Here is a 20,407-nt window from a genome sequence, read left to right on the forward strand (position 1 = left end):
TTCCTCTATAACAGAGGTATCAAACATATGGCCCACAAGACTCCCGAGTATAGCTCAAACCAAATTAAAATGCAATTGGGAAATATTTAACAAAAGAAATAAAAATACAATAAACTATAGACAGTATTACAATTTTAAATTAAGTCAACATGTGGCTCTTATAGACAGATGCAGGGATCACTATGTACAGATTAGTGGCCCCCCTTTCTATTTGAGTTTAATACCACTGCTCTACAACGTATCTCATATCCATTCACTTTTCCCTACTCACATACCACTAAATTAGTTCAAGTCCTTATCACATCTTACCTAGATTATTAAAAAAGCCTCTTAACTGACCTCCCTCCCTCAAGTATCTCTCTTCCATTCAATCTTCCACACAGATGTTAAAGTAGTTTTCCTAAAGCACAGGTCTGATAATGTTACTCCTCTATATAATAAACTCCTGTGGCTCCCTTATTTCTAGAATCAAATATAAAGTTACTAATTGGTCTTGATTAATTTCTTCGTTGACTGTTAGGCATTTAAAACTTTCAGCCACCTGGCTCCAACCCACATTTCTAAACTTATTCAATCACTCTCTTTCACACACTCTGAAGTCTACCTAAACTGGTCTTCTTGTTGTTCCTTGCACACAACACTCAGTCCAGAACAGAATCAGAGGACGTGGGTTCAAATACCACTTCCAATGATTACCACCTGCGTGACCTTGGGCAAGTAACTTAAATTCCTTGGTCCTCAGTCTCTCATCTATAAAATGAGGGGATTGCCTAGATGTCCAAAGTCTCTTCCAGCTCATTATTTATGATCGTATATTCCTTCTCTGTTATCTCCCATATCTGAAATGTACTCCCTTCCTTACTTCTGTCTCTTGGTAAAAAAGGAAAATCCTTGGATGGCCAAACAGTCTGCCTCAAAGTCTTCTGAGAGATAATGTCCAGAGAAAACATGCTATTTGTTTCTAAATACCTATAGAACCTTGCTTGTACTGACTACATTAAGCCTCAAAATATTGCAGGACCTCCTCAAAGACATAGCAAAGGAGAATTCCTAACAATTTCTACAAGAAAAACTAAACTGATGAAGAATGCCTATTGTATAGCCTATGACATAAAATAGGATAGCTAACTGAGTTAGAGAAATCATTTGGCTGCTTTCAACAACCTTAAGGTGAACCCACCCCCAAAGTCCAACTTTTCAACTTAAATATTCTCCTGACAATGCTATATAATTTATGACAATATAATGCTATATAATGAATATGAGACTATAATGCTATATAGTGAATATGAGAACAGATGTTGCAAGGTGATCCACAGGACAATGGAAAGATTCATGGTTGTAACAACAATGCTATGTGCAGCTGCCGTGGGGGTGTAAGACCAATAACACCAGCATGCAGGAGGGCCACTAGCACTTGTTCTTCCTAGTAACTTTCTTTCTTCCTTTCTTTCTTCTTTCTTTCTTTCTTTCTTCCTGGAAGGGGGAAGGTAGGGCAATTGGGGTTAAGCGACTTGCCCAAGGTCACAGGGCTAGTAAGTGTGTCGAGTGTCTAAGGCCAAATTTGAACTCAGGTCTTCCTGACTCCAGGGCAGGTGCTCTACTCACTGCGTCACCTAGCTGCCCCCTTAGTAACTTTATATAAGGTTTCAAAATCTGTCCCAAATGCGGAATGTGATATCTCCAATATCCAAACAGTCCTATAAATTTTTGGGCCTCTTTCTTATTGGTAGGGATAGGAAAATCCTGAATCTTTTGTCAGGCTTTGTGGGAGGATTTCTCACAGTCCCTAACTCCACTGTAACCCAAAAATTTTACAGTTTGAGCTGGACCTTGAATTTTTGCAGGGTTAATTTCCCATCCTTTGCTTTTCATATGCTCAATTAATAGTGTCAAACTCTTCTTCACTTCTTTTACATTTCCTCCCTGTATCATAACATTATTTATGTAGTGGGTAAGCTGTACACTAGGTAACTTTAATTCATCCAAATGTTCAGCCATAATCCTATGACAAATAGTGGGGCTATGCAGATATCTTTGGGTCACTTTGGTAAAAGTATATTTTTGGCCTTGCCAAGTGAAAGCAAATTGGTCCCACTGTTTAGAGTCTATTGGGATCGTAAATAAAGCATTGACCAAATTAATAACTGTGTACCAGTCCATCATATTTCTGGATTCTTTCTGTTAAGGTAACAGTATCTGGAACAGCAGCATACAAGGGAGGAATAACTTTATTCAACCGTCTATAATGCACTGTCATTCTCCATGTTCCATCTGACTTTCAGACTGGCCAGACAAGATTATTCCATTGAGTGTTTGTAGGGACTAACACTCCGACCTCAATATATTCCTTTATAGTATTGGTAATTTCATCTTGCCCACCTGGCACACGATACTGCTTCAAAGTAATTACTTCAGAAGGTTCAGTTAAAGTGATTGGGTCTATTTTTATTTTTCCCACTAAAACTGTAATAATTCCTATCTTCCTTACTGCAAACTGGTATCTCCCTTCAGGTAAATTTAGAGTCATACCTCTCAATACATCTGTTCCAATGATGTATTCAAGAATGGGTACAATTCCCACAGTATATTCTTTCTTAGGTAACTGCCCAATTTTCATCATAAGTTTGACTTGTCTGGCTGATATGTCAGCCCCTCCCAGACTTGTGATAGTAACAGGAGTTCCATGTTTATTAGGGTTCCCATAAACAAGGGAAGCCTCTGCCCCAGTATCTACCAATGCCCTAGTTAGAGAATTTGATCCACTTGTCCAATATACAGTCAGATTGATATGGGGTCTGCAATCCTGTCTGTGTATTTCTTTAATCTAAGCTGGGGCTCAGCCAGTTTCCTAGTCTCCCTGAAGGTGTGACACACTTGGATACAAGGGTTCAAGATCTGTATGATTTGTAGGGAAAGTTCTTACTTCTCTATTTCATCTGCTATTAAGCCCCTTATCTCAGTACATTTTGTATAGCTCACTAGTTGGAATACTATCTATTCTTCCAAAATCTACCCCTGCTCTCAATAGAGCAATAAACATTTCTCTTCTTGTCACTCTATTCTGACTTTGAATCCACTGGCTATTCACTCTTCTCTCCCAAGGAAATTCATCTTTCTCCCCAGTCCCCGAGTCACTTAACTGTGAAATCTTACCCAGCACCTATGAAAGAGGGTGCCCTATCTCCCCAATTAGTAGAGTCAGAACTAAGTGTTTATAAGCATGATGAGCCATCTTCACTATTATATTTCTATGAAAGACTCCCAAGGGAGTATCATAATAAACCTCGGCATTTCTGGTCATGACTGCTGTCTTCATTACCTCCTCCTTTAACTTTCTCATACAGTCCCTAAGTGAATACCAGGGCCTATCTGCACTGGGCCACATAGAGTCAGTGGGATACTCCCTGTTGCATCCTTCTGCTGCTAAAGCTAACAAACTAATCATCCTGTCACCTCCTTGCAAATTATAATCCCTAAAAACTTGATGTACAAAAGAATTCTGACTAATATTTATGAATTTGAAGCAATCCATACTATCTACCGATACTCCACTAGTCCCTTCATCACTGATTCTCACCATCCAAGATAGGGTAAATCAACCCAAGAGATCTGTGACTTCCTGCTGTGTAAAATCTTCACGCACCTCTCTAAATACTGCATTATCTCCCTGGGTCTCTTTTTTCCTTCATAGTATGGGGTGTACATCCGCCTGAGCCTCATGTAACAACATTTTATTTATTTATTTTGTTGTTGTTGTTGATGTTGTTGTTTTGGCAGGGCAACTGGGGTTAAGTGACTTGCCCAAGGTCACACAGCTAGTAAGAGTGTCAAGTGTCTGAGGCCAGATGTGAACTCAGGTCCTCCTGACTCCAGGGCCGAAAGCTCTACTCACTGCGCCACCTAGCTGCCCCCAATGTTTTATTTTCTATTTGAGAAACCTGATCTAACATTGTACCATTTTCTACCAACACTCTCTCCAGGCAGACATCACCATGGCAACTACACTTGCCCTGTATGCACTTTTAACCTCTTTGCTGTTTACTTTTTCTTAGCTAAATTAACAGCAAAATTCTCATTCAGATCAGCAGATTCCCAAACAGTAACCTGTTCTGCTGCCACCTGAGATCCCCCATTTTGCTCTTCTGACAGAAAGCTCAAAGCCTGTAATACACCAGGCAATTTCCTCTCCCTATGAATTTTTTCCTGTAACAATTTGTCTCTGCTTTTATATACAGTACAGTAAGCTATTAATAAAATCCAACCTCTTCTAGACACTCCTTGCAGTTCTTTCCCTGGTTTAATTTGAATTCCTTGCAAACATCTTTCCAAATCTCTAGGTTCACCCTTCTGTAGCCTTGATTCCTAGTTTTCACAAGGTCTGGTGCCTTGAGCCCAATCCCTTGCTAGGGAGGAATAAGGTAAATCCTCCCATCCTGGGATATCCATTTCTTCCTCTAAAGTCCATCTGCCTCCAAATGGAGGTTTCATACCTTGCGATCCCATCCTCACTGCCAAATATATCTCCAAGGCAACATTTACAACAGTTGTGATCGTTGTGAGTATGCCGGCATGGTTCTGTATCGCAAAATATAACAGACTCTCCATATAGAAGACAGAAGAAGCAAAACACTGATTCAGATATCAGAAAACCCAATGCCAAAACCGGTACGTCCAATCTATCCAAGTAGCAAAGAGGTTAATACACAATTCACAGCACAGAACCACTCTATCCCAAAGGCATCCACCCCTCTACTGTGTGTGTGTTCCCACAAACACACTCACAGCACAGTTAGCTTGCCTCCTCTTTCTCCCGCAGCTCTAACTGCTCTCAGTATTTCCCACTCCACCCTTTCCAGTTCCACTCCTTCAGCAAGCTCCTCCCACCACATGTGACTTAGACTTCCTGTGACATAAGCGGGTCACATGGGCCTATTAATGGATGGGGAAGATCTTCAAATTTACATGACCATTACATTTTCTTATACAACTGCCCAATGATAGTCCAATCTGTGTGACTTTTGTCTATGTTTTCTCAAAATTTGCTACAGAAGGTTCTACCCAAAGTGCTTGAGGCTTTTTTTTTTCTTTCTCCCTGAAGAAGATCAAGTCCTTCCTCTACCCATGACTGAGGCTTCAAACTTCTGCTAGGCAAATCCTCAGAGTGAAGTAAGCAAGGATCCCAGCCAACTTCCATATGCCCCAAGCAGACTTCCCTCTGCATCAGGAGATTTCTACTTCCTGCTGAGACCACCTGATCTACAGCCTCATATGAGAAGAGGAATGAGAACTTTTGATGGAGATGTCAATCTCCTGCTGCCTGTCCCCTGAGGGAAGGGGTTAGTGAAACAACTTCTATCCGTGCTAGCACAAAATAACTTCCACCTCCTATAGCCAGCCTGATCTCCCAACGGGGATGTGGAGAACCTGTGGAGCAAAGGCAAGCAACCTTCCCTTTGATTTCAAGTCTTCCATCTCCTTCTGCATTTGTCCTTTCAGGGAAGAGGGAAGTCAGTGGGGAGCAGGACTTCCTTCTCCTATTCTGCAAGTTTGACTTTTATCTCCTACTGCTCCCTTTCCTGCCTAATGTCCAGCCATCAAAGGGAAGAAGAACAATGAAACAGGGCCTCCCATCTGACCATATGCCTTCCATCTCATCTTGTACTTGTCTCCTGCCTGATCTCCAGCCTCCTCTGGGAAAAGAAGTAGCACTTTTCATTCAATTATGAATACTGTCACATAAGGTCATACTCTACACATCCAAGTCATTCTGAATCCCTTAGGTCATCATCCAAACCCCACTCCTCATCCTCTATGTCCCAGTTCTTTATTTCCATCACCTTCAACCCTCCCACCTCAAAATCTACTCTGCCCACTCATTGTACCGAGGCCTCTGGAATACTTGTTCCATAGGCAATAAACTTCTCTTCATCCTAAATCTTTTCCTCTCTCACTGTTTCTATCTTCTATCCCTAAAATCTGGCTCCTCACTAATGACACAGTGTCCCTGTGTCACTATTGGCTTCATCTTCATTCATTATCCTTGGTTGAGAGAAAGAAGTTGACATATTCTTTGCTTCACATTGCCACTTTCAGGTTTTCCCCCATCTCCGTCACTCAGTAACCTTTCCTGCTTTGAGGTTCATGCTACTCCTATTTCCTATTCAGTCAAAATCCTGGTGGTTGCTGTCTACAGACCTCCAAGTCATTCCCCTTCCATCCTCAATGGAATGGTACATGGCTTACAATTTTTCTCTCCTCTCCAATTCCTGCCCTCATACTAAGGAACTTCAACATACGCAGTAACTCTCTCAAACACCTTAAGCACTCAGTTACTCAAAACTACTCACTTCCCATGGACTACTTTTCTACCATAATTCAGCCATACCCCAAGAGAGTTATACCCTTGAACTTGACATCACCCACAAATGTACCACCTACCTCCATTTTGAAGAATTCTGAAATCTCTTGAAATCTATTGGCCTTCAACCTCTTCCTCTGCTTTCCCTTACCAAACCCTACTCTTTGTCCACACTACCATATCCAATCCCTCTATCTCTTAATTGTCTCCCAGGTCATCTCCCCTGCACTAGCCACTCTCTCCTCTTTTGACCCCTTGACGAACCAATTCAACTCCACATTGTCTTTTTTCGAGCCCCTGGCCTCTTTATCATATCAAATGCACCCTGCCAAGCCTCACTCGGCCTTAGATCACTCCAACCATCTGCTGCCTTTATTCCTACATGTGTGCTACTGAATGTAGATGAAGAAAATAAAACAACAATTCCAACAGGGTCCACCACAAATTTACGTTATACAACCTCAACCAGGCCTTCACTGCCACCAGGAGATCCTTCTACATCTGCCTCATCAACTCACTGTCACACATATCACAGCAGCAATTTCGTCTTTCCATAAACCTCCCATGACTACTCTTCTTCCCTTCTCAGCTAAGAACCTCAAATTTTACAGAAAAAAACTGGGACCATTCACCATGAACTTCTCTTCATCATCTCATATCGCTCAGATACCACTACTTCCTCCTTCACCCCTGTCATACACAAAGAGGCAGCCTTACTCCTTACCATGGCCCACCATCTGCACAAGTGATCCCATCCCACTGTATCTCTTTCAATAGATTTCCCCCTCTATGCCCATGAATTAGAGAATGGTTGAACAAATTGTGGTATATGATTGTGCTGGAATACTATTGTGCCGTAAGAAATGATGAGCACGATGGTTTCAGAAAGACCTGGGAAGACCTATAAGAACTGATGCAGGGGCAGCCAAGTGGCTCAGTGAGTAGAGCACCCACCCTGGAGTCAGGAGGACCTGAGTTCAAATCCAGCCTCAGACACTTGACACACTTACTAGCTGTGTGACCTTGGGCAAGTCACTTAACCCCAATTACCCTGCCTTCTCCCCTCCAAAAAAAAAAGAACTGATGCAAAGTGAAGTAAGCAGAACCAGGAGAACATTGTACACAATAACGGCAATGTTGTAATGCCAATCAACTATGAAAGACTTAGCTACTTTGATCAAGAGAATGATCCAAGAAAATTTCAAGGGACCCATGATGAAAAATGCTATCCACTTCCAGAGAGAGAACTGATAGAGTCTGAGTGCAGACTAAAGCACTTTTTTTCATTTTCTTTATTTTTCTTGTATGGGGGAGTGTTTTCTTTTGCAACATTAATAATATGGAAATATGTTTTGCATGACTCCATCTGTATAACTGATATCCTATTGCTTGCCTTCTCAAGGCGTGGGGAAACAACAGGAGGGAAAGAGAGAATTTGGAACCCAAAATTTTAAGAAATGAATGTTTAAAAAATGTTTAAGTGTAATTGAGAAATATTTAATGAAATATATTTTTTAAGAAAAAGATTGCCCCCTCTGTCATTCTCACAGTTATCTTCAATTTCCCTCTAGAGTAGGGACGTAGGTGCCCTCCTTACAGCCTACAAAAATGTTCAGGTCTTTCCTATCCTCAAAAAAAAAAACTCACTTGACCTTTCCATCCCTGATAACTATCATCCTATTTCTCTTCTGCCCTTTTGCAGCTAAACTCCTCAAAAAGACCATCTACAATAGGTACCTCCATTTTCCTCTCCTTTCACTATCTTCTTAACTCCTTACAATTCATCTTTTGACATTATCATTCCACTGAAACCACTTTCTCCAAAGTTACCAATGATCTCCACACCTAAATTCAATGGCTTTTTCTTAACCCTCATTCTTTTTGACTTTCCTGCAGCCTTTGATAGTATTGATCACTCTCTCTTCCTTAATACTCTTCTCTCTGGGTTTTCAGGACACCAGTCTCTCCTGGTTCTCTTCTTACCTGTCTGACCTCTCCTCAGTCTCCTTTGCTGTATCCTCATCTAGGTCAAAACCTCTATCTGTATGTAGGTGTTTCCCTCAAGGTTCTGTCCTAGGTCTTCTCTTCTCCTTCTATACTACTTCACTTAGTGATCTCAACAAATCCTATGGATTTAATTATGATGGCTATGGTGACAAGTCTTAAATCTACCTATCTTGCCCTAACACCCCCGCTGACCTCCAGTTTTGCTTTTCCAACTGCCTTTCAGAAATCTCAAAATGGATGTCTAATAGACATCTCAAACTCAATATGTCCAAAACTGAACTCACTATCTTTCCCTCTAAACCACTCTCCCCACCACACAAACACATAAAACATCCTTATTATTGTTGAGAACAATGCCATCTTCCCAATCCCTCAGGCTCACAACAGGTGTCATCCTTGATTCCTCACTATCTCTCACCTCTCCCCCATCCAATCTGTTGTGATACAGCCTGTTGATACAACCTCTGCAACATTTCTTGAATATACCACATCCCATTCTCTCCTCCAGTACTGTTACCACCATAGAAAAGGCCATCAATTCATATCTGGACTACTGCAATAGCCCGCTAGTGGGTCTTCTGCCTCAAGTCTCCTCCCACTCCAATCTATCATCTATTTACCAACTAAAGTGTTTCCCTAAAGCACTGGTACAACCATATCACACACACACCCCTCCCCCTTCCCACTCCGTAAACTCCACTGGTTCCCTATTGCCTCTCGGATGAAATGTAAAATCCTCTGTTTGGCATGCAAAAACCTTCATAAAAAACCTCCCCAAATCTACCCCACCTTTCCAGTCTTCTTACACCTTATACCCTGCAACCTACTCTTCGATCCAGTTACACTGGCCTTCTCACTCTTCCACAAACAAAACCTTGATACTCTTGATCTCTCAGATTGGGGAATTATCTCTGAATGTCCCTCGTACCTGGAATGCTCTCACTCTTAATATCTACCTGCCTTCCCTAGTTTTCCTCAAGTCCTGACTAAAATTCAATCTTCTATAGGAAATATTTCCCAGTCCCTCCTAATTCTAGTGCCTTCCCTCTTTTAATTATTTCCTATTTATCCTGTATTTATCTTCTTTGTACATTTTGTTTGCTTGATATCTCCTCCATTACATTATGAGCTTCTCAAGGGCAGAGACTGTCTTTTGCCTCTTTTTGTAACCCCAGTGCTAAGCACAATGCCTGGCACATGACAGGCATTTAATAAACGTTTAATTGATTGACTGTCCCAACATCACAAGGATACCAGTAGAGTACTCTGGCTGTCTACTCACCACCTCTTGCTCTTGTAACTATATCATCTCTTCCTGTCAAACAATTCATTGGTAACATCCTTTACTCATAGTATAGGAAATAACAAATTGGTAGACTTGGAAAAATATGGAAAGACTTGGACTTACGAAGAAAGAGGTTATCCATCTTCAGATAAACAGGAAAAATAAATATAGTACAGCCTTATACAGATGTATATGAATGTATACGTTTATGTGTATGATTATAGCTATCCATTACAGATTATAGATATCTATGCGTATGATTATAGATATCTAAGTACATGTATGCACATGTAAGTATATGTATGTATGTGTATATGTGTGTGTGTGTGTGTGTGTGTGTGTATCTCAGAACTTAATTGTAGCCTTGGGTGAGGGGAGGGGAAAAAAAGTAAAAAGTGCACAGCAGAGAACAAAAGAAAACTTAAAAGGAAACAAAGAAAAGAGGGACAGCACTTAATACAATGTGTAGTATTTATTATATAGGCTTTCTTGAAATGGAAATTTGTGGCTGTATATTTTGAACCCTCTCTTACATTCTGCTGTGTACATGGCAATGCTTTTTTTTCTTTTCTTATTTTGTATTTTAAGTTTCAATATTCAAGTTTATAATATGCTTCTTTTTCTTTTTATTGTATATTTAAGTTTTAGTACTTAATAAAAATTTTTTTAAAGAAATAAAAACAAAAAGCCCCCAAATATAAGGTTACATAATAAACTAGAAGTGAAAAATGGAACATAACATAGATTTCTAGTCTGTCAGGGCTTGGTAATAAATCACAAATTCCTTTATGATTATTTTCATATATAACGTGTATCATTTATTTGTTGATTTGTTACTGCCACTTCTGTAAGATGGGACTTACTTGTCTCTACAGCATCCAATCTCTGGAAGCTTTCCAACATCTCCCCATTCAGTATTTTGGGTAAAAAGTCTCGTAACTGCATCACTTCTGTTGTCAACCGCTCTAGGTCTCTCTTTCTGACTTGAACAAATTCTTCCTTAGTATCCACCTATCAAAAGATAAAGTAGGCAATTTTTGATCAAGGTGTCGAGTGAACATGAACAGAACAGTCCCAATCCCATACATATACTCAAGAAAAGATAAAACAAAAAAATCTAATTGAATAATGATTAAGAAATAAACTACAGTTAAGTGCCTTCATCCAGTCTATATTAGCAGAAGTGGACATTCAGAAGTCTGCGGGCATGAAAAAGTGGAGCACAGATAGGTGGGATAAGGCGAACATATCATTGGGAGATCTCCCAACTCCCACGGCTTCAGAAATTCCCTACTGGGAGTCTCCAGATACAGGGACTAGAAGATCCTGGAAAGCCCCAGGCAGGTCAAGGACAACTTAGATCTCAGGATCAAAAGACCTAAGTACTCCTAAGAGAGAAGCCCCGAGTTGTTAGGCATTCATAGAGCTCTGGGTTCAGAAACAGAGATAGGAGACAGCAGAGCAACAAACCTTTTACCAAGAAGGTGATTGATTAATCTGCTCATCCTGGTGGCTCTTAAAGTTTATATGCACTTATTTAAGCTACCACTGAAAGCCTAGAAGAGCTCAGCACACTGTACCATGAGGCTATGAGTGAGCTTAGGAACGGCAATCTTTTGTGCACAGCAAATACCAGCAGAAGGTCCAGCAACCAAAAATGAGACAATACCAATGTAGAGGAAATAGGGGCCCTTCAAAGCATACAGGAGCAATCAGAGCCTAGCCCTGACAAAAAGCCCCATTTGGGGAAGTAATGCTGGAAATATAAACAGAAGATGCCTATGACAAAGGTATTTTGCAGATCCAGTGACATCCAGGACATGTCAAGAGAAAGAAATTAACTCACAAAAACTACTAAGAAGAGCTTCAGATAAATTTATAGCTTGGCCACAAATTCTATTAGAATTTCTAATAAAAGTGAAATGATAGATAAAAGTATATCATAAATTAAATAAGAAAGAAAGAAATTAAGAGAAATAAACAGCTTAATATAGGAGGTAAAAAAAACTTACACAGATAAAGATAACAGAGCATATAGCAAATAGCTGATAGTTGCATGAACTAGGGATAAAGTATATATAGCCTTCTTAAATTTGATATATTTCTCCCAAAATTAAGGGAAAAAATAATGAATGGAGAAAGTGAATTGCAACAACAAAGGAAGAAACAAAGATAGAGATAATTCAATCTCCACTCTGTCTGGAGGTGGATAGTATGCTTCATCATGAATCTTGTGAATTCATCATTATGTTGATGAGAGTTCCTAATAGGTCTTTCAAAGTTATTTGTCTTTGCAATATTGTTATTACACAAATTGTTCTCCTGGTTCTGCTCACTTCCCTTTGCATCAGTTCATACAAGTCTTCTCAGGTTTTTTTTTAATCATCTCTTTTGTCACTTCTCACAAAACAGTAGTATTCCATAACATTTATATATCCTAACTTATTCATCCATTCAATCAATCAATAAACATTTAAGTGCCTACTATGTGTCGAGCACTGTCCTAAGCACTGGGGATACAAAAAGAGGCAAAAGATAATACATGCCATCAAGGAGCCTACAATCTAAAGAGGGAGACAACACACAAACAAAGGTACACAAGGTAAGGTATATACAGAATAAATGGGAAACGATTAGCAGAGTAAAGGTTGGGGAAGGCTTCCAGTAAAGGACGGGATTTTTTGGGGAGCACTCAAAAGAAGCCAGGGAGGGCAACAGTCAGAACAAAGGGAGAGCACTCCAGGGATGTGTGACAGACAGAGAAAATACCTAGAGCTGAGAGATGGAATATCGAAGAGATACTGTTCAAGAAAGAAAGAGTATCTTGTCGGTGGAACATCCAGGAGGCCAGTGTCACTGAATCAGAGTATATTTTTTCCCATAGACCCTACAGCATTTGTCATTTTCCTTTTTTTGTCAATTTAGCCAGTCTGATGGGTGATATGGTACCCGAGTTGTTTTAATTATAATTTCTTTTTGTTGTTTTCAGTTGTATCCAACTCTTCATGACCCCTTTTGGGGTTTTCTTAGCAAAGATACTTAAGTAGTTTGCCATTTCCTTCTCCAGTTCATTTTACAGATGAGGAAACTAAGGCAAACAGAGTTAAGCAACTTGCCCAAGGTCAAACAGCTAGTAAGTGTCTAAAGCCAGATTTGAACTCGAGCAGATGAGTCTTCGTATCTCCAGGCCAGGTATTCTATTCACTGAATCACCTAGCTAAAAATAATCCCTATTTCTAGCTACATGTGACTCAGGATGTGGTCACAGATGACTAATTCCCTGGTTGCCTCGGTGGTCCAGTGGAGGAGTCAGAATACTCCTTATTCTTCATTGTCACTTCCAGACTTTCCTTCCACCACCATCACTCAACAACCTGTTTTCCTTTCAGGGCTTCACTACCCTAATTCATAATCCAATCTAGATCATTGTATCTATTATCCATCAACTCCTAAGGCATTCTTTCTTTCTCAATGAATTCAGTGCCCAGCTCACAGCCTTTCTCCTCACAAGCTCTACCCTCATACCAGAGGACTTCAGCATACATACTAATGATTCCTCAAATATACTTGGTTCCTAAATTTACTTAGATGCCATGACCTAATTGCCTCCCCACCACACAGGGGAGGTCAGAGCATTGACCTTGAGCTCTACTTCTCTGCACATAAACTCCAAACTTTATCTATCCAATTATCTTTCATTGTTGCATCTTTTCCTCTGCCTTACAACTCCTACCACCGTTTGTGATTCTATAACCTTAATCCCCTCCTCTCCTCACTTCTTCTCCCAGGCCATCACCCCAACAAATTATGTACTCTCCTCCCTTCTATATCTTGACTCATGACGAACCAGATTAACTTTACACTATCCTTTACTCTTGAACTTCCTGACCCCTTGTTTTATCACTGATGATATCCCGCCAACCTTGTATGGCTCTTTCACTATTACTGTACTGCTGAAGAAAATCATGAGAGTGCATCGAGTCCGTCCACTATAAATTTGCTATTTCATTTCTACAGCCCTCGTTTCTGAGCCCTCACTACAGTGAGGCAATCGTTCCACTCCTTTCTGATCTACTTACCATCTCACTCTCCATAGATGCTTTTCCAGACCTTTTAATTTCTCCATAAGGTTTCCACAACACCCCTTCTTCCCACACTCTCTGCTGAGGATTTTGCCTCATACTTCACTGAAAAAAGCTGAGGGTTATTTACCAAGAGCACTCCCTCCTACCCTTTTCCTCATCTCAAATCACTCAAACACCTTCCTCTATTATCTTCTCCTTCACATTGATTTCCACAGAAGAAGTGGCCCTTCTTGCCAAGTCATATCCCTTCCTCTACATGTACCATGTCATATCAGTTGTGTCTGACTCTTCATGACACCATTTGGGGTTTTCTTGACAGAGGTACTAGAATTGTTTACCATTTCCTTCTCCAGCTCATTTCACAGATGAGGAAAGTGAGGCAAACAAGGTCACACACCTAGTGTCTGTGACCAGATTTGAACTCATGAAGATGAGTATCCCTGACTCCAGGGTCAGTATGCTATCCACTGCACCACTTAACTGCCCAATTATTTCTCTAATTAGTAGTAATTTAAAGCATTTTCCATGTGGCTATTGATAGCTTACATTTTTTCTTATCCTTTAAGCATTTATCAATTGGGGAATGTCTCTTATTCTTATAAATTTGAATCAGTTCCCTATATATCTTAGAAATGAAACCTTTCTCAGAGAAACTTGCTGCCAACATCCCCCCACTCCACCATCACCACCACCATTTCCTACTTCTACTCTAATTGTAACTAAATTGGTTTGGCTTTGTGCAAAAACATTTTAATTTTAGGTAATTAAAATTATTTATTTTACTTCCCATTAAGTTATTTCTTATTTGGTCAAGAATTCTTTCCCTATCTACAGATCTGATAGGTAATCCTTCCATGTTCCTCTAATTAGGTTATGATGTCATTCTTTATGTCTAAATCATGTATATATTTGGAGCTTATCTTGGCACATATTGTAAAATGTTTAACTATACCTAGCTTCTGTTAGACTGTTTTCCAGTTTTCTCAAGGTTTTTTTTCCCCCAATAGTTAGTTCTTGAGCTAATTGATGGAATCTTTGGGTTTATCAAACACTAGATTACCGTGCTCATTTGCTTCTGTATAACGTGTATCTAATTTATAGTTTGTTCTTCATTTTGAAGAGGACCAATGACATCACAGGGTAATGTCTTGATTTGCATGTAAATTGGATTTAAGTGAGGCACAAAGTCATCAGTCTCACTCTTTTTTCCAGAGACATCAAGGTCCAGTGGCTGGACAAAAATCAAGATAACTAGTGACGGCCCAGAATGTTGATAACTTTAGCATCTTCGATGCCTGACCAAGGTCTAAGTGCTCCACAGCAGATGACTTTTTTTTTTTTTAGCTCTTTCAAACAGTCCTTTGGGAGTATGGTTAGTATGCCACTGAAATAAATTAATTTATGTAGTACTGTTATTTTTGTTATATTGACTCATCCTACCCATGAGCACTATTTCTCCATTTTTGGGGTCTGCCTTTATTTGGGTAAAGAGTATTTTATAATTATGTAATTACGCATATTATAATTATGTAATTTGTAATACACACTTCCTATGTATGTCTTAGCAGGTAGACTCCCAAGTATTTTATATCATCTACAGTTATTTTAAATGAAATTTCTCTAATTCTTCCTACTTGATTTTGCTGGTAATATACAGAAATGCAAATGATTTGTGTTGGTTTATTTTATATCCTGCAACTTTGCTGAAGTTTTTAATTGTTTAGTTTTAGTTGACTCTCTAGAGTTCTCTAAATAAACCATCATATCACCTGCAAAAAAATGATAGTTTCATTTCTCCTTCTGTTTTATTTCTATAAATGTTTTATTTCTTATGCTTATTCCTTTAATTTTTCTTTCTTGTCTTATTGCTATAGCTAGCATTTCTAGTATAATACTAAACAGTAATGATGATGATGGATATCACTGCTTTATTCCTGATTTTATTGGAAAGGTTTCTAGCTTGTCCCCATTAGAAAGAATGTTGGCTCTTGGTTTTAAATAGATACTTTTGTCATTTTTTTTAAAAAAAGTTCCGTTTATTCCTATTCTTCCTAGTGGTTTTAACAGGAATGGGTGTTATATTTTGTCAGAAGTTTTTTCTGCATTAATTGAAATGACTATATGATTTTTGTTTTTGTTATTAATATGGTTGGTTTTATATAATTCTAATATAGATCTGTAGTAGCAATTAGATTTGAAGGTCTTTCCCACCCATTAATAGGCCATGTGACCTGCTTGTCACAGGAAGCCTAAGATACATGTGGTGGAAGGAGCTTCCTGACAGAAAAAGGAAGTTATGTCATAGGAAATGCTGAGAGAGCGATGTTATGGCTACTAATGGTCGCCCTCATGATTGTTAGAACTGAACAGGCTGACTTACCTGTACTGTGAGTTTGTCTTTGGGAAGACCCCAGCAGGGAGTCAGAAAGGTTTTGGGATGGCAAGACTCCAGGTTGTTATATTGTATATTGAATGTTTTGGGTTACTTGCTTTTATGATGAAGTGGACTGACTGGATAAATGGCTTGTGGGATATGGTTCTCTGGTGTCCGAATAAATGGTTTACTTCTACCTTCTATGTGGAGAGTCTCGTATGCTTTGTGATATATAACTACATAGGCATTTTGACAATTATCATTTACATTGTTATTATTGCCTTACTGATACAAGTTCCTAACATATAATCCTAATATAGACCCTGTCCTGCATTCCTGGCATATAAACCCATCCTGGCTACAGTGGTCTTTGTGATATATTGCTATAATTTCCTTGCCAGTATTTTATTTAAAATTTTTTGCATCAAAATTCATTAGGAAAATTTGTAGCTTTCTGTTTTGATACTCCATAGTTTGGGCATCAAAACCATATTTGCGTCACAGAAGGAATTTGGTAGGATTCCGCCTAATGTTTTTTTTCAAAGTTCATGCAGTACTGGGATTGTTCTTTAAATGTTTAGTAGAATTCACCCCAAATCCATCTATTTCTGTTCCACCCCCCCACTCCACCCCCGCTTTGGGAGTTCACTTATGGCTTGTTCAATTTCTTTTTCTAAGATCAGTTTGTTTAAACATGCTATTTCTTGTTCTGTTAATCTGGGTAATTTATATTTTTGTAAACATTCAAATTGTCAGTTCCACTGGCATATAGTTGGGCAAAAATAGTCATAATAATTGCTTTTATTTCTTCTTCATTAGCTGCAAATTTACCTTTTTTCATTTTTGATACTGGCAATTTGGCTTTCTTCTCTTCTAAATCTTCGATCTCTCTTTATGAGCTCACTCATTCTCCACAAACATTGCTACAAGCATCCCTATCTTTAAAAAATTCATTTGATCTCTCTGTTCCCACTAGATATTGTTCTATGTCTCTCCTCCCTTTTATGAGAAAGAAATCTATACTGTTTCTCCTTTCTCTTTCTAAACACTATGCAGTATAGCTTCTTATCTCACAATTCAACTGAAACTCTTCTCTCCAATTGGTCTCTCAGTTGCCAAGTCTAATGTCTTTTTCTGTCTTCATCTTTCTTGACTTCTCCGTTGACTATCACCCTCTTTTCATGGATACTTTCCCCTATCTGACCACTCCTCAGATCCTCTCCTGTGCCCTCTTCTTGTCTTTCTACACTATATCACTTAGTGACTTCATCAGTTCCCATGGGTTCAATAATGAACTCTGCACAGATGATTCTCTGACTCAAAGAACAATGAGGGTGGAAAGGTCATTTAGGGCTGAGCTGTTTCAGGTTTTAAAAGCTTTTTTTTAACTTTATATTTTATCCTAGAGGCAATAAGGAACCACTGGAGTAGACTGAAAAGAGGAGTTACATGATCAAATCTGTGCGTAAAGAAAAGCCATGTGTAGTTGTGAGTCCATGTGTATTGGAGTTGTGAGAGACTTGAAAAAGACCAATTTGTGACCATTGCAATAGTTGGGTAAAAACTGATGAGGATTTGAAATAAGGTGTTAGCTCTGTGAGTTAGAAGGAGTCAGAATTAAAGAGACATCATGAAACAGACACTGTGCAACTGATTTTGCTATATGGGGTGGAGAAAAATGAGGAGTCAAAAATAACACTGAGGTTTTGATAGCGCTAAAACATGAGCAAGGGAACTGCGCAGCAATTTCACTTAAGTGTCACACAACGTGAAGTGTTTGATAGCTCTAAGCCTGCTGGGATTTCAGTTAGCATTCACTGACCTCAGAAAGCTTTATGCTGTGAGACTGATCTACTTATCAAGCCAATTATGAACAACTGTTCTCTAAACTCCTTCAAGTAAATCCAAACAAACACAGCCCTTACTCTGTTAGAAAAGATTAAGGATACTAACAAAGGACAATGTATTCAGGCAGTTCAGGAAAAATGATAGCAACAAGCAAAGTTAACAGAGACGGCTGTGAAGCAGCTAAGAAATTTGGTATGAGTAAATATCCCAGCACACATAGAAATTAGAGTACCTGCCTCCATAATATCATTTGGCCACTAAGCCGACATTACAAGCACTGTTCACAATATCCTTAAATAATTTAACATTATTTTATAGACAATATATTGACTTTTTTCATCATCACAAGTTATATAACTGTAACAAAATCAGATTAATCAAACTGCACATGAAACAAATTAATTATAAGTGTGTTTTTAAAGTATTTAGGTCATCTTGCAAGTATTTTTCCCACTTAGACATTGTTGTTATTGTTCAGTCATTTTCAGTCATGTCTGACTCTTCATAGCCCCATTTGGGATTTTCTTGGCAAAGACAATGGAGTGATTTGCCATTTCCATCTCCAGCTCATTTTACAGATAAGGAATCTGAGGCAAACAGGGTTAAGTGACTTGGCCAGGGTCACAGAGCTAGTAAGTGTCAGAGGTTAGATGTGAACTTAGGAGATGAGTCTTCCCCACTCTAGGCCCAGTACTTTATCCACTGTGCCACCTAGATGCCCTACTTAGACTTGAATAACATTTTTCATCTGATTTCCAAATACAGAAAAAGAAAATGCCTAATATTATTTATTTCAATGTCATTTGGTGACTTTTAATTTTTTCAAGGAGGCTCCAGGGATGGGAAACCTACAACCTCAAGGCCACATGTGGCCTTCTAGGTCCTTAGGTGCAGCCTTCTGAGTCCAAGTTTTACAGAACAAATCTTTTTATTAAGGGGATTTATTCTGTAAAGTTTGGATTCAGTCAAAGGACCACATTTGAGGACCTAGAGGGCTACATGTGGCCTCAAAGCAGCAGGTTCTCCACCCCTGGTATTGGGCTGGGGGGAGGACCAGGGCACACAGAGTAGGCTTCTACCTAAAACCAAACTTGATATTTACTTAGAATAAAAATGTGTATTATTTGTTCTTCTTGTGTAGTTTCCTTCAATAGTTTCTGAATGTGAAAAATACTTGTTTGAATTTTTTCCTCAGGGATAAGATTTTTAATGATACTGTTTGTATCTCATTCTACTATAGCTATTTTGGTACAAGTTAAAAGAAAAGTCAAGAGACGATGTGGGAAAATTGGAACACTAATGCATTGTTGGTGGAGTTGTGAATTGATCCAACCATTCTAGAGAGCAATCTGGAAATATACCCAAAATGCTCTAAAAATGTGCATAGCCTTTGCACTCAGAAATACCACTTCTAGGTCTATATCCCAAAGAGATCATGATATGGGGAAAAGACCTACATGTACAAAAATATTTATAGCAGCTATTTTTGTGGTGGCCAAGAACTGGATTAAGGGGATACCCATCAATTGGGGAATGGATGAACAAGCTATGGTATATGAATGTAATAGAATTCTATTGTTCCATAAGAAATGATGAACAGTGAGGCTTCAGACAAACCTGGAAAGATTTACATAAACTTATTGCTGAGTGAAGTGAGCAGAACCAAGAGAACACTGTACACAATAACAGAAACACTGTGCAATGACTAACTTTGATAGACTTAGCTCTTCTCAGCAATGCAGGGATCTAAGACAACTCCAAAAGACTCATGATGAAAAATGCTATCCACATCCAGAAAAAGAACTATGGAGTTTGAATGCAAATTGAATCATGCTATTTGCGCTCTCACGTGCTCTTGCTCTCATGCTCTCTCTCTCTCTGTTTTGTTTCTTCTTTCTCGCAGTTCCTCCCATTGGTTCTAATTCTTCTTTAGAACATGATTAATATGAAAATGTTTAATATGAATGTATATGTAGAGCCTTTATCAGACTGCACGCTAGCTTGGGGAGGAAGAGAAAGGGAGAAAATTTAGAACTCAAAATCTTATGGAAGTGAATGTTGAAAACTAAAAATTAATTAATTATTTTAAAAAGTCAAGAACTGGGACCAACCATGTAATCTGCAGCCTATATGAATATGTTTGCTGATAAAAGTGACCACTAAAATCTCAGCAACATATTTTCCTTACGGGAACACAACAAGTACAAGCCAAATGAACTATGACAAAATATAAAAAAGAATGTACATTTTTCCTCTCTGTAGATTATCCATTATAGTTCTATAATTTTTTTTATTTTTCTGAGAACTGGAATGTTTCTCGTATTTCTTATTATTCTCCATATTATTCTTTGCATTTTTCTGGATATATGCTTTTAAGAAACTCATACATGATTGCAAAATGAATGTAAAGAACTATGTGTACATGTCTTTATTTTGTGGTATTATAT

The 20,407-nt window shown here is 38.8% G+C and overlaps 1 protein-coding gene across 2 annotated transcripts in view; it reads right to left on the reverse strand.

Moving 5' to 3' along the window:
• The window catches only part of LOC118838615 (heat shock transcription factor 2 binding protein), a 110,137-nt gene that overhangs the window by 85,043 nt on the left and 4,687 nt on the right, over window positions 1-20,407 (reverse strand). For both annotated transcript variants that reach the window (XM_036745957.1, XM_036745958.1), the window contains exon 2: window positions 10,517-10,664. In XM_036745957.1, coding sequence (XP_036601852.1) covers window positions 10,517-10,664 — 148 coding nt within the window. The remainder of the gene's footprint in view (window positions 1-10,516; window positions 10,665-20,407) is intronic.

Source organism: Trichosurus vulpecula, chromosome 2, assembly GCF_011100635.1.
Source record: "Trichosurus vulpecula isolate mTriVul1 chromosome 2, mTriVul1.pri, whole genome shotgun sequence".
NCBI lineage: Eukaryota > Metazoa > Chordata > Mammalia > Diprotodontia > Phalangeridae > Trichosurus > Trichosurus vulpecula.